Source organism: Cetorhinus maximus, chromosome 8 (assembly GCF_964194155.1).
Source record: "Cetorhinus maximus chromosome 8, sCetMax3.hap1.1, whole genome shotgun sequence".
Lineage (NCBI taxonomy): Eukaryota > Metazoa > Chordata > Chondrichthyes > Lamniformes > Cetorhinidae > Cetorhinus > Cetorhinus maximus.
Genome location: NC_135886.1, coordinates 74025137 through 74040336, shown reverse-complemented (window position 1 = coordinate 74040336; position 15200 = coordinate 74025137). Strand labels below are relative to the sequence as shown.

At 39.5% G+C, this 15200-nt stretch overlaps 1 protein-coding gene across 3 annotated transcripts in view; it reads left to right on the top strand.

Annotated features, from left to right (window-relative positions):
* Positions 1-15200, top strand: part of ocrl (OCRL inositol polyphosphate-5-phosphatase) — a 117257-nt gene that overhangs the window by 43140 nt on the left and 58917 nt on the right. For all 3 annotated transcript variants that reach the window (XM_078547054.1, XM_078547055.1, XM_078547056.1), the window contains 8 exons: positions 1409-1528; positions 3929-4037; positions 5133-5294; positions 7716-7817; positions 10028-10142; positions 11296-11412; positions 12832-13019; positions 14330-14441. In XM_078547054.1, the coding sequence (XP_078403180.1) occupies positions 1409-1528; positions 3929-4037; positions 5133-5294; positions 7716-7817; positions 10028-10142; positions 11296-11412; positions 12832-13019; positions 14330-14441 (1025 nt within the window). The remainder of the gene's footprint in view (positions 1-1408; positions 1529-3928; positions 4038-5132; positions 5295-7715; positions 7818-10027; positions 10143-11295; positions 11413-12831; positions 13020-14329; positions 14442-15200) is intronic.

Below are 15200 nucleotides of genomic sequence, written 5' to 3'. Positions count from 1 at the left end.
CAGTTTTAAAATTTTAGGAAGTAGCCATGATGATACATATATATTTCATAAAAATATAACGTGAGATCTTGGCTCCATTACATAGGAAACAAAGCAGTGGTAAATGGTTGATTTTCAGATTAGTGGAAGGATTCCAAGGATCGGTACCAAGGCCAGGGCTTTTGTTCATGTATATTAATGACTTAAGTGTGTAGGGCACAATTTCAAAATTTTCAGATGACACAGAACATGGAAACATTGCGAACAGTGATGAGGATAGTGATAGGCATCAAAAGGACATATTGTCAATAAAAAGACCGATTGTTTAAATGGGCAGACACATGGGAGAAGAAATTTAATGCAGAGAAGTGCGAAGTGATTCATTTTGGTAGGAAGAATGAGGAGAGACAATATTTTTAAAAAGGGCGAAATTCTAAAGGCAAGCAGGAACAGAGAGACCAAATTTGTTGAAGGTGAAGGGGCAGATTGAGAAAGCAGTTACTAAGGCATACAGGATCTTTGGTTTCCTAAACCTAGGCATAGAGTACAAAAGTAGGGAAATTATGATGAACACTAGTTTGGCCTCAGCTGGAATATTTTGTATAATTCTAGAGGGTGCAGAAAATATTTACAAGAATGATTCCAGGGATGGGGGACTTCAGTTACATGGCTAGCTTAAAGAAGCTGGGGTGTTCTCCTTAGAGAGGAGAAGGTTGAGAGAAGACTTGATGGAAGTGTTCCAAACAAAGAGGCCGAGACAGAGAGAAACTGTTCCCTTCAGCAGAAGAACCAGCGAACATCGATATAAGCTAGATGGCAAAACAACTAATAGTGAGATGAGGAAAATCATTTTTACGCAGCAAGTGGTAAGGATCTGGAATGCACTGCCTGAGAGTGTGGTGGGGGCAGATTCAATTGTGGCTTTCAGAAGGGAATTGGCCAAGCATCTAAAGCGAAAATGGAAAGGGTAGGGGAGTGGAAACAGCTGATTTGTTCTTGCTAAGAACCGGCATGGACATGACATGTAACCACGCTGTAACCATTCTGATTCTAAGTACATAATTTGAGTTTTGTGAAACTGTTACATCTTCTTAAGGTACATGTTTTTCCACGGTTGAGTCATGAATATTTTTTCAGAAAGCATGAAGGCTTTGAAAAATTGATTACTGTAGAAGACCATCATGTAAGCTATTTAGAGTGTATTCTTTGTAAAATTAGTTGGATGAATAAAGGCAGGATGATTACACAGCTCATCAACTGCACATTGAACTAAAGAAAAGTCTATTTTTAAGTCAAATCTAGCTCTCTTCTCAAGAAATCACTCAAGGAGATTTTCTAAGTTGTTTGACAGGGAACCAAATGTGAATTTTTTGCCATTTCCTTATGGTGGTGGAAATTATATGACTGTCCTTTTTTTCCATTCAACAAGCCTTAACTAAAAGCATTGTGGCTGAGAAAGTGATAAAGGATCCATTTGGAATGGAATCAGCAAGTTGGCCCCAAGTGTTAGACCCATTACATGGCAAACCAAGTGGAGCAGTTAACTCAGGTAATTGGTCCAAGCTATTACTTGACAAATGCCTTGAGAATTAAACGACAAAAGTTGGGCACAACACAGTCTGGGGCCTGAACTTATTTACTCAGAACAGTTGTAAAATCTCTCAGTAGCTGAGAAATGGAGCAAGAAATCTTGGCATTAACTGACCCAATAAGGTCAGAACAAAAGTTGGAAAAGAAAAGAGTTGAAAAAAGAGAATCATTTAATGTTCTAACAAAATTAATACAGAATTTTATGTGAATGTTAGAAATTTGGTACTTTAAAATCAGGCCCATTTAATCTAAATTTTAACTTTATAGGCAAATGAGTTTTGAGTGAGCTATAATATTGCCCAGTGTTTCCCATCTTGGCCCATACCTATCCATCACACTGATTTGGTGAGCTTTTACATTGTGTCCCAAAATATATTCCCGCAGAATATATATATATCTCACATTGCCTTCACTGGTGGCAAATTGCTACACCCTTGAACAGTTCTAGTCAGGTTACAGGTCATGGCCTGCCTCAGTGAACTGTGCTGGCTTGAATTTATTGCAATTTGTCACAGAATATTTTGACTTAACTTCCTCACAGAAGGAAATGCATCAAGTCAGTCATATTGAATCAACCCATCACATTTCCAACTTTTTGCTGACGTATCATGAAGCTTCGTAAATAGTATACAAAATATGCAAGTGAATAGAGTATGAATTACTTTAATCTCCTTCAAGATTTAGAAAGTGTTGAGTGTATAAAACACTATTACAGAAATCATCACATTTATGCTTCTTTGTCTCGTAGTTTTAAAAATATATATTTTACAAGGAGATAGAATTCTTAAAACAATTGGCTTTTATTTAGCTAAGTACAAGTGTTTGACTGTCACAATATTATTAATGCAGTGATCTGATTGAGCTTGTTATCACACTTTCAAGGACTCATGCCTCTTCTTGAACAGTTTGAAAAAAAGTCACTATCCTGAACCATATAAAATGTTATGGCTAAATGTTTGAGTTTAGATCCATATGGTTGGAAATGGGCTTTAGACAGATTCAAATTGAAATACCCTGTTTGCTCTTGTGGCAAGAGCAGAAAAATGTGTTTAGGTGAAATTTTAAGGGATGTATATAGTCAAGAGAAAGTCCCTAATCACTTAACAAGTTCTGCTAATATTTGTGAAAGAAAGACTTGCATTAATCTGTCTTTCATGACTCCAACGTGCTTTACAGTCAATTATGTACTTTGAAGTGTAGTCAATGTTATAATGTAGGAAAGCCAGCAAGGTTCCACAAACAACAATGTGATAATGACCTAATAATCTGTTTGTGTGATGTTAATTGAGGGATAAGTGTTGGCCCGGACACGGGAGGAAATAAATCGCCTGCTCTTCTTCAAAATAGCACCATGGAGTCTTTCACATCCACCCAACAAGGCAGACCGCACCTCGAATTAACACTAATTTGAAAGACAGCATATTTGGCAGTGCAGCAGTCCCTCAGTACTACACTGGAGTATCAGCCTTGATGTTTGCGCTCAAGACTTGGAGTGGGAATTCAACCCATAACCTTCTGATTCATTCTACCAACTGAACCAAGGCTGGCATTCCCAAGGTGAAGAGGGTTCAGAAGTTATAGACAAAAGTTAAATTAAAGGAAACTCAAAAGCCCACTCTTGAGTCTGCAGGCAAGGGATTATGCAGCCCAGCACCTCATTTATCCCCACCCCTCCAACCACAGTTTTGACAGATGAAGTGAAAGTGGTGCTGTGTGAAGTGGTTGTAAGAAGAGATTTGTCTTTTCCATTCCATGGCACCGTCTACATATGCCAGCATTGCAGCTTTCCTAGAAAGATTTGAAGGCAGGTTGGAGGCTGCAACCCAAATTGTAATGAATCTGCTAGCATAAATAGCATGGTATTTAGAATTACTGTGAAAGAGCATTTGTGGCACATTTCCTCTGTTATATTGGGGATCTTTTAACCTCCCCTCCCTAACACTGCGGGTGGGATTAAATCAACAACCCTGTGATTGGTACACCCCACCTGCAGAATCCTCAGATTCCCCCACTCAAGCCTACCATCTCTTGTTTTCGTTCTCTTGAGTTCTGCTCTGTCCCCATTGCCACTGATAGTTTGGGACACCAATTGCAGGCTTCTTCTGCTGGCTTTCCAGACCTGTAGCTGAACAGCGCCTCAATCTGCCCAGCTGCCAGTTGTGGAAATGGAGCAAAAAAGAACGCTAATGAGGTCTTGAATTTGACAGCACCTCTGCCATTCCAGGTTTCCTGACTCACACTGCTTTGAGGCCATTGTGTTTGATAGTTAAATCTGTCAGGTTCTTGCAATTCTGGAGGGATTTATGTAGTTTAAGAAAATCTTTCAAGTTGGTTACCTCGCAGTTTTCTTTTCTGTTAGAGTATAGGTTTGATGATGATTTCACTGATATTTTAAATCTGGAAAAGAAGAATCAACAGAATCAAACTGGAAGCAGTTTTACATCTGTGGTAGTGCCCTCTCGTATAGAGTGAGTAACAAATCTAACTATCTTGCACCACTGTGCTGCATTATCTAGGACCACATTTGGGCTCCTAAAATTCACTTCAACTTCCATAGATAAGTGTGAGGTAGGTGTATAAGCCAGGATTTGAAACTTCTGATCACTGAATCTTCAATGACCCTGCACATCATGAGAAAATGCGTTCAGGGTCAAGAATGAATCTTTCATGCTTTAAGGAGTAGAAAAATCGAACAGGATTTTCTCCATTCCTCCTCAATAGGAACATTGGAAATAGGAACAGAAGTAGGCGTTTTGGCCCCTTGAGCCTGCTCCGCCATTCAGCTCAATCATGGCTGACCTTCTACCTCAACACCATTTTCCCCATATTCCTTGATATCTTAAATATCTAGAAATCTATCAATCTTTGATTCATTTCTTCTGAAACTGTTCACTCCTTGTTCCACTACCACTGACAGCCTTAGTGGGCAGTGTGTGAGCTTTGACTAGGAATATGGCAGCTGTAAGGATATAACAGAACCCGAAGTGTATGTACACTTTCCAGGGAGGGTTATCAAATAACAAGGATTAGAAATCCTAGCCAGTTTTTCTGCTCCCTATAACAAGACACCATGGCAAATTGTAACACATCTCTCTGTCATCTGAAGAATGGTGGTCAAACCTGGGATTACTTTGTTTTTTAAGGCTTCACCAACTTGTGTTCTGAATCATTTTTTGACTGGGCAGTGCCAATTAAGTCACTCTTAAAAGCAGTTAGCTGTCTTCATGGATTGCTTCAATTCATGCATTTTAATTTTAAAGCATGGTGCTCTGAACCTAATCCCAACCAAATGTTTTCTCATGTATAGGTAAAAACTGAAAATACCCACCACTGAGAAAGTTGATCCTTTACGGCTCTGATTTAAAATTTTAAGTGGAGTGACAATATAAATTGGTGTTTCATTCTTGTCTTTGCCATTGACTTGTAGAATATAGGTTCATACTAGCTGTTACTCACAGAGCAAGCTCTTATTGTATTTTCTATTCCTTTCTTTCTGATTTCTTTTCATGCACATTTTAAAGCAGCACATAGTAACTTAATTTTCTTTACGTGTTTGGTTATAGACCATCTATTGAAAAGGATGGGTCACGGAATGGGCAGCCAAGAGTATCCAACACAATGCGGAAGTTGTTTGAGCCAAGTAATCAATCTGGGGCCAGAGAAGGTCTGATTAAGCACTACCTTACACGCCGTGAGAAAGAATTTGTCAACATTCAGAACTTCAGGTCAGTATGTTCTTCCATTTCATTGTATGAGATTCTGAGCCCATGTTAGGGCAAGGATTCAGGAATGATGGCTCATTTCATTTAGTCTTTCTAACATTTGTTGTAGAGAGTATACTTTTGTCTCCTCGTTCGAGGCTTATTTTATCTCGAGGACTTAAAAGCACACGATGCAAGTCCCTTGTTTATTATCTTGAGAAGCGAGAAATCATGATCAAGTCTGAAGCTCCTGTTGTCTGATATGTATTTGAATGAGTATCTTCATCCAGACAAGCTACTCGGAAGGACTTGTGGATCTAGATGATTTTCATCCATCTCTTTGATGCCATTTTCCTGTCGATTAAGCCATTATTGGTTTCATATTTTCACATTTCTCCCTTGGAGAATAGTGTGAAGTAATGGAAAGACTTTTAGGCCAGTTAACAATTTTTATTGTTCCTTTATCAAGCAACTATCTGGTTTTAAAAGAATTTTTAGATTTCTGATATAAAAAAAGTTTGTGACAAAATTCCACATTTTAACCAACTGTATTCTCTCATTACTGGTATCATTCTAATAAATCTTTTCTGAACCATTTCCCATAATGGATGCTCAGCATACAGTGCTCCAACCACGAGCTAACCAATACAAAACTAAGATACTGTGGATGCTGAAAATCTGAAATAAGAGAAAATGCTGGAAATACTTTGCAGCTCGAGCAACATCTGTGGAGAGCGAAACAAACTTAGCATTTCAGGTTGATAACCTTTCATCAGAGCAAGCAAAAGTTGGAAATGTAATATACTTTAAGCAAGTGATGGGGAAGGATGGAAAAATGAACGAAAAGGAAGATCTGATAGAGCGAAAGATGAAGTAGATTAAATAACAAAAGGTTTGGTGGTGCAAGGCCAAAGGGAGTGATAATGGGACATGTAAAGAAACAAAAGACGTGTCTAGGGGAGTTGTGAATGATGAACAAGCTGCTACCCATAAGCGAAAGCAGGAGAAAATCAAGAGATTTAAACCAAAACCAGCCAAGAAAAAGAAACAAAATGGGGGCAGAGGTTATGGTCTGAAATTGTAGAAATCAATGTTGAGTCCGGAAGGTTGTAAAGCACATAATTGAAAGATGAAGTGCTGTTCCATGAGCTTACGTTGAGCTTCATTGGAATAGCATAGGAGGCAGAGAACAGAGAAGTCAGCTTGAGAGCTCTGCTGATGAATTAAAATGACCGGAAGCTTGGGGTCACATTTGCAGACTGAATGGAGATGTTCCGCAAAGCAGTCACCCAATCTGCATTTGGTCTCCCCGTTGTAGTATAGACCACATTGTGAGCAGTGAATACAGGATACTAAATTCAAAGAACTGCATATAAATCACTGCTTCACCTGGGAGGAGTATTTAAAGCAATGATGGGCAACCTAGGCTAGTGAGTGGGCCGCATGAGTGGCTCCTCTTCATCTCAGTGGGCTGCAAGATTGCAATCGTGCATGTGCACTAACCATGATCCCATGAATAATAATTTGTGGAGCGTGCCGATTGAACCATAGCAGCGCTTTGGATGCAGAGGGAGCACAGCTCTCACAGTCAATGTTGTGTGCAATCAGCACGCACCTCATTTCACATGCGCTTGCTTTGCGTGCGTATCACTTTAGTAATACCAGTAGGAATAAAACTACGTGGATGGAAACCAGCAGAATCTGGCAACCCTGCGCACAGGCAATGGTCAACAAAATGTTTCATGGGCCGCACTCATGGCAGACATGGTAGAGGGCCCTGTCAACCACGATGGGGGTGGAATCCTCAGTTGAGGAAAAGGGAAGACATATCTGAAGCACTGGTGTGGAAGGTTGCACTTGTTGTGATGATGCAACCGTGACAGTGAAACTGGGAGAATGGAATGGAGTCCTTACATGAAGCATGGTGTGAGGAAGTACAGTTGAGGTAACTGTGGGAGTCATATGAACTAACCAAGGCCTTGTCCAAATTCAACATTGTTACCTTGCTTTTATATTCACTGCTCCTGTGCATAAAAACTATTATCATTATTTGCCTTTTTGGTGGACTTTTATACCTACTCAGTCCCCTTATCTATGAGGTAAATAAAGCTGACACAGGGGCCTTGCACCAGAAGTGCTATCTTACCAAAGCCACCTCAGTAGCTAATGCATACAGTTACAATAAATGCAACATTAAAACATTATTGAGTGCTTTGAATCTGCATATCAACTATGCCCAAGACTGATTTAAAGTGCCTAATATAAAAGAGATGGAGTGCCTAAGACAATTTCACACTTGTGCATTTTGCTATCATGTTTACAGCCAATGAATAGAACTGATGTAATTTTGAAAAAATCAGATGTTGAATTCCCCTTTGGAAAGTTCAGTCTTAAATCATACATTAAGGGACTAGATGAGAATTTCATGTATGATTCTGTCTCCAGGTTTTTCATTGGCACCTGGAATGTGAACGGACAATCTCCTGATGCTAGTCTGGATCCCTGGCTTCGTGCTGACCATCATCCACCTGATGTGTACTGTCTAGGGTAAAATACATCATTAAATTGTCATAAATAAAGAAAATGCTTTTTAAAATTCTTTTACAGAATGTAGGTGTTGTTGGCTAGGCCAGCATTTGTTGTGCATCCCTAATTGCCCTTGAGAAGGTAGTGGTGAGCCTCCTTCTTAAGCTGCTGCAATCCATGTGGTGTAGGTGCACCCATAGTGCTGTTGGAAAGGGAGTTCCAGAATTTTGACCCAGCAAGAGTGAAGGAATAGCAATATAGTTCCAAGTCAGGATGGTATGGGGCTTGGAGGGGAACTTCCAGGTGGTGGTGTTCCCATACATCTGCTGCCCTTGTCCTTCCAGGTGGTAGAGGTCACGTGTTTGAAAGGTACTGTTGATGGAGCCTTGGAGAGTTGATGCAGTACACCTCATATATGATACATACTCCTGCCATTGCATGTCAGTGGTGGAGTGAGTGAATGTTTAAGTTGGTGGATGGAGTGCCAATCAAACTGCTTTGTTCTGGATAGTGTCGAAGCTCTTGAATGTTGTTAGAGCTGCACTCATCCAGGCAATTGGAGAGTATTCCATTTTCAACCAAGCCTGAATGTTCTTCAGGTCTTGCTGCATATGGATATGGACTGCTTTGATATCTGAGGAGTCGCAAATGGTACTAAACATTGTGCAAAATCCCTACTTCTGATCTTTGTGGAGGAGCAGTCATTGATGAAGCAACTGAAGATGGTTGGGCCTAAGACATTGCTGCAGAAATTCCTCAGGGTAATGTCCTTGGACTGAAATGATTGACCCCCAACAACTACAACCATTTTCCTTAATGCTAGGTATAACTCCAACCAGTGGTCAGTTTTCCCCCGATTCCCATTGACTTCAGTTTTCTTGGGCTCCTTGGTGTCAATTCAGTCAAATGCTGCCTTGATGTCAAGGGCAGTAACTCTCGCCTCACGTCTGGAGTTCAGTTCTTTTGTCCATGTTTGGACGAAGGCTGAATTGAGATCAGGAGCTGAATGGTCTTGGCGGAACCCAAACTGATGTGCAGTGAGCAGGTCGTTGCTGTGTAGGTGCCACCTGACAGCACTTTAGATTATGCTTGCCAGCATGTTGCTCATGATCAAGAGTAGACTGATAGGGCAGTATTTGGATTTGTGCTAATTTTTGTGGACAGGACATACCCGGGCAATTTTCCACATTGTCTGGTAGATGCCTTTATTGTAGCTACATTAGAACAGCTTGTCTCTGGGTGTGGCTAGTTCTGGAGCACAAATCTTCAGTACTACTCCCAGAATGTTGTCATGGCCCATAGCCTTTGCAGTATCCAGTGCCTTCAACCGTTTCTTCATATCATGTGGAGCGAATCAAATTGGCCGAAGTCTGGCATCTGAGATGCTGGGAATTCCAGAGGTGGCCGAGATGGATCATCCACTCAACGCTTCTGGCTGAAGATAATTGCAAATGCTTTAGCCTTGTCTTTTGCACTGATGTGCTGGGTGCCCCCGCTCATTTAGATTGGGGATATTTGTGGAGCCGCCTCCTCAGGTTGGTTGTTTAATTGACTCCACTATTCACGATTGGATGTAGCAGGAATGAAAAGCTTTAATCTGACCCATTGGCTGTGAGATTGCTTAGCTCTGTTTATTGCATGCTGCTTTTGCTGTTTGACATTCAAGTAGTCCTTTATTGTAGCTTCACTAAATTGATACCTCGTTTTTAAATATTCCTGGTACTGCTGCTGGCAAGCTCTCCTGTACTCTTCATTGAACTAGGGTTGATTCCTGGCTTGATGGTAATGGTAGAATGAGGGATATGCCAGGCCATGAGGTTACAAATTGTGGTTGAAAACAATTTTGCTGCTACTGATGGCCCACAGCACCTCTTGGATGCCCAGTTTTGGCATGCTAGATCTGTTCTAAATCTATCCCATTTAGCACATTGGTGGTGCCACACAACATGTTGAATGGAATTCTTAATGTGAAGACAGGACTTCGTCTCCACAGAGAATGTGCAGTGGTCACTCCTACCAATGCTATCATGGATGAACGTAGATTGGCAAGGGTGAAGATGAGGTCAAGTAATGTACCAATTTATGATTTATTTACTACAATTCTTTGTATTAAATCTAATGAGAATCTTTTGAAAAATAAGATACATTATCTTGCAGGAATTATTTTTCTTTTTGAAGGATTTTGCTTGGGGCGTTGATTTCAATTAGTGGTTCTTTTACTTGTTTTTAAGTTTTCAGGAGTTGGATCTGAGTACCGAAGCCTTCTTTTACTTTGATTCTTACAAGGAGCAAGAATGGCTGAATGCTGCAGAAAGAAGTTTGCATCACAAATCCAAATATTACAAAGTAAGTTATAGTGCCATCAAATTGTGGAAAATTAGTTAAGTGCCTAAATAGTTGAAGAGATTCAAAGGTAAGTCACTGATTAGTTATCTACAAAGCTTCAAACAGAAACTGTTTATTTTGAAGGAAAGGAAAATGGCTTGCAATTTCTGCAGTCCAATCACAAAGTTCTAGGCAGCCATAAAGCCTTGACTTTCAATCAGTAGTGAAGCTTATATTTAATGTTTTAAAATTTCAGCAAAATAAATTTCTACCAAGAAACTAGTACTAGTCTCGTGTTTCTACTCATTTTACAATAAGGAGCCTTTCCAAAAAAGGTTTCAATTTTTGCATAGGCTGAGGGGCGGTGGGGTGGGGTAATGCCATTCTGCAAACTGTACTGTAAGAGGGAAGAACAATTGAAAACAGCGCAAAAGAGTAAATATTACTACATTACTCTAAATCCTAAAACCCTTTGCTGCAAATTAAATATTTTTGAACAGCTTGGGTTCAAGTTGAATTTCTAAATCAGAGGAGGTATCTTTGATGCATTTTATAATTGTCAGTGTAATTTTACCTTCAGGCACTCTTATTGGATAAGAATCTTTTTTACGAGCGTATTTCTTGGTATGCCAGAATGAATTGGTTATATTGTAACACTGGTGGGTATCGTGGGGGTAAGTCACAGCCAGTTAAATATTTCCAACTGAAGAAGACTGTCTGAAAATAAGAATCCACAAAAAGCTGAAACAGAGAAAATAATCTTTCACACGAAGTATGTTCAGCTGAGCAGAATAGCTTCAATGTCATATGGGGGGAGTGTTAAATTAATCTGTCAGATGAGACATTAAGCAAAGGCCCTGTCTGCATCAAAAATATACTGAATGGAGAGAGGTAAAATTAAAGAAACAGTTTCCCTCAGCTTTCCACACAGGCACCACTAGCTGGCAGAGGCCTAACTGCAGATCACTTGCCTGTTCTCACAGTTGGGGAATTGTATGACAATGGTGGACCTAAGAAAAGAATGAAAGTTTTAAAAAAAAAGACATGGCTTATCATCCTCCAAATCCTCCTTACAAAAATATTACTGCAAGACCTACTGTTACACCTTTTGTGTAGGTTGCTCAAGAATGCAAATTGTACCTGGATGTTTTTTCCCCTTTATTTACCACATTAGATGAAACTCATTCGTTTAGTTGGAATGATGATGATCGTGTTTGTCAAAAAGGAACATGAAAAGCACATAAGAGATGTGGAAGCAGAGACAGTAGGGACAGGAATCATGGGAAAGATGGTAAGAAGAAAGTTAATGATATCATTGAAAGATATGCACATGAACTGTCAATAACCTATCTATTCTGTTTCCAGATACTCAATAACCTATACATTTCCAGCAATTTTTTTTATTTTTAATGTTTGCTGGAAGTACTTACCGCTTTCCACATAAAGGTCTTTTGTATTAAAATGTGACACAAAACAATTCACATTATGGGTCCAGATCTTCCAGCCCCCGGATTGTTGGAGACTGGATGTACCCCGGAAGATGCGGTATGGGACATCTCACAAGTCCCAAAGCAAGGACTCCAAGGGAACTACCCAGAAAGTTTGAACTTCTGATGAGCAATTTCCCTGCTCCCCGGGACCCTCCAAAGAAGCCTGCAACTCTAAGTGAGACATGGAGACTTTGGATGGTTCAACTTATTTACCTGGCTAGTTACCCAGGAAATTTTGCACAGAAGAAAACCTAGCCTAACTCCTGGGTAAGTATAGAACTGACTCCCCAAGTCAGTCACACTAACGCCGACACCACCTCGACCCCCAACCCAACCTGACTATCCCCAGACCCGACCTGACTAGCCTCCACCACTCGACTTCCCATGACCCTGACAAGCCTCCGATCCAACCTGGTTCGCCTCTAGCCTACCTGCCACCCTGCCCCCTACCCCCTTACCCATCCTACTCCCTTAGCCACTTACCCTTCCCACCCTACCTACTTACCTTTCTGTAGCTTTTCAAAGAAGCTTTGGGACATTTAAGCTCTTCACTTACTAGAATACGGCAGCTAGTGCCATAAAAAGGGGATGTGGCTTCTGCCCCAATTCTCTGTACTACTCTCTCCGAGGTTTGCAACACACAGTCGGATGTGAAGGATCCTCCATCAAAAAATTGCTCAGAAAAATCAGAGAAAGGTAAGTATCTTTTTGTCTGATTAGGGTCAGAAATAAGGTTTCTGATCCTGAACAGAAGATCTGGGCCATGATTTCAAAGCCTTTAATTATAAAATCTCCTGGGTTTTCACATTCTAAGGTATGTGTTTAATATTATTGGAATACTGGGATTAATAAACTATTAATCCAAAGTTGCCTAGTGAATCCTTAAACTTCACCTTAACTGCTCGTCAAGGCACCATCTGGGGTTTATTGCCAAGCCTAGGCCTAGGAAAGAATGGTGCCTAAGTTTGGCTTGCCACACCACATTACATCAATTCAGGTTGATCTAGCATTTGCATGATGCACTGCCAATCTCCCATTAGGATATGCTCGACATGTTTATAATTATTTTTGTGTTTCATGGCTATGAAAATGAATTAAGTCATTGTCCCTATATTAAAATATATCACAAGGTCTGCCTTCTCTATAAAATGTGCAAGTTTCTGCCAAATTGGGCCAGAATTGCAAAAGACTAATTAACATGTGGGTGTCCCCATTCTCAGGGTAATAAAGGTGGAGTGGCAGTACGGTTTGTCTTTCACAACACAAGTTTCTGCATAGTGAACTCCCACCTAGCTGCTCATGTGGAGGACTTCGAGAGACGAAATCAGGATTACAAAGATATCTGCGCTCGCATGATTTTCCAAGTATCTCAGCAGAACCAACCTTCTATAAGCATTAGTAAACATGAGTGAGTATGGAAAAAGGCTTGAGGAAGGGGGACTAAGTATTGAAGAGTTGATTTTCTGCCTGTGTATTGATGGAAACACAACCTTTATTCTGAATGAATGTATGTGTGTAAATTTTGTGCTCACCAGGATGAGGAATATTTGCACTGGGTCATAAGGTACCATTTCAATTCAAGCACCCAGTTTCTCCAGGGTCACGAATAACATGTTCAAGTGCAGTATAATTCTCCCTTTCTTTTGCCCAACAATGTGTGTCACAGCCTCACAGTCTCAGAAAAACGTGCCTTATTACCTCACTAACATTTTTTGCACCAGTTTCTCTGATTTTGGTTGCTAATTAATAGTGTTTTCTGCTGTAGGTCCATGCAAGCTCTTTGAAACTGAAATGAGACTGTCTAAACTAATTTATTTAGACTCTTATGAAGATAATGCAAATTTTTGTCCCTTTAAATTTGAACCCAGACTGCAGAAGTGAAAGGTACTGAAGCATCCAGTCCCCCAGTCTTAATTTCAGACTGGACAATTGGGCAGGCACTTAAAGAAAAAAGCAGCACTGTGTTGCAATTTTAACATTTTCCAGTATAGGTTTTATTTGTGCTTAATGCAACAAGTCGACTTCCATAAGTAAGCTTGCACTTATGAATTTACTTGGAAGTATATAAGAAACTTTGCGAACAAGTGAACATTGAGCATTTGCTATTTGGCTGTGCATTGTAAATTGTACAGCTTAGCCATGTGTTCTTCAGATCCTTTTCAATCAGTGGAAAATACAATGCAGATTTTTTGCAAGTAATATATAATCAAAAAATATAAATCTATAGATAGACCTAATAAACACATCATTTCTGTTGTAAAGCAATGCACAGTATTTTTGGCCATTTCCTAACATCTGGTAGTACAGGTCTGTTGAAAGCGGATTAACTGGTCCTTGGCCATCTGGGTACTTGATGCAAGAAAAATATAAAATAAGCCCAAACATTTTAAATAAAGCACAATTAGTTGAAATGCAGAATGGATAGTGCGGCTGATGTGAACTGCAACTACAAACCAAGTAATCCAGGACTTTCATGGGTAGAGTTAAAAGGCAGATTTCACTTACTATTTATCTGGAAAAGTTGTGCTGTGAACGATTTCTCATATATTCACAACAGTGCAAATTCCTATTTGAACACAGTACTCCTTTGTGAATGGGGATCATAAAACTACCTTGAGCAGTATGGCAAATATTTACATGTAATGTCGTTTTCACATCTTTCCAGATCAGTTGCAGCATTTTCTGACCTTTCTCGTATTATTCATATTCTTGTCTCAGCGTTGTTATTTGGCTTGGGGATCTAAATTACAGACTCTGCCTCCTGGATGCCAGTGAAGTGAAGGCATTGATAGAGAAGCAAGATTTGAAGAAACTTTTGGAATACGACCAGGTAGGGAAAGTTAAATTTTATACCATCTTTGCCGAATTACTTAGAGTTGTAAAAATAGTGCCACTAATAATTTCAGTTTAGTTGTTGAACTGCAATTATAAGTAAAGTATTTTAAAATGGAACAGTTTTGTTTGGTACTGCTAACTTGTTTATGTTATTATACTTGAGAATACCAAATATTAAGTTTTGTGACCAATTATTAAAATATCCAGGTTTGGCAATTATACCTGCAGCCTGTTTCTATATTTAAACTCTATTAATGGGAACATTTGGAGTATATGCAGAATGCTGAAAGAAGAGCAGCTAAATGCAAAGTTTCTGATTTTTGAGTATGATCAGCATGGGGAGCATTTGTTTATGTTCCAAGTAGTTTACCAGATATTTTTCATATTCAACAGCGTGACACTGAATATCTCTTACTGCCAGGATTTTTTTTTAATTCAGCATTTCTTCAAGTAATATTTATTTTATAAGTGTTAGCTTTGAGAACCTTATGAGCTGGTCTGTTTTAGGTCAAATTGAAGAATAAGACAAAGGAAGAAAATCTTTGAGGAGGTGGTGGGGAGCACTAAGATTGCCAGTATGCTGTGAACATTTTCTGGAGAGGGAGCTCTTTACAAAAGCACAATGTTTTTTATTCCGTTGTATTATTGACTAATTCTTTATTTTTGGAAATTGTGATTTTTGCTTCAAGAACTGGTAAATGTTTTTAGGTATTTAAGGGGAGAAGTATGTCCTGCTAGCAATATAAACTTTACT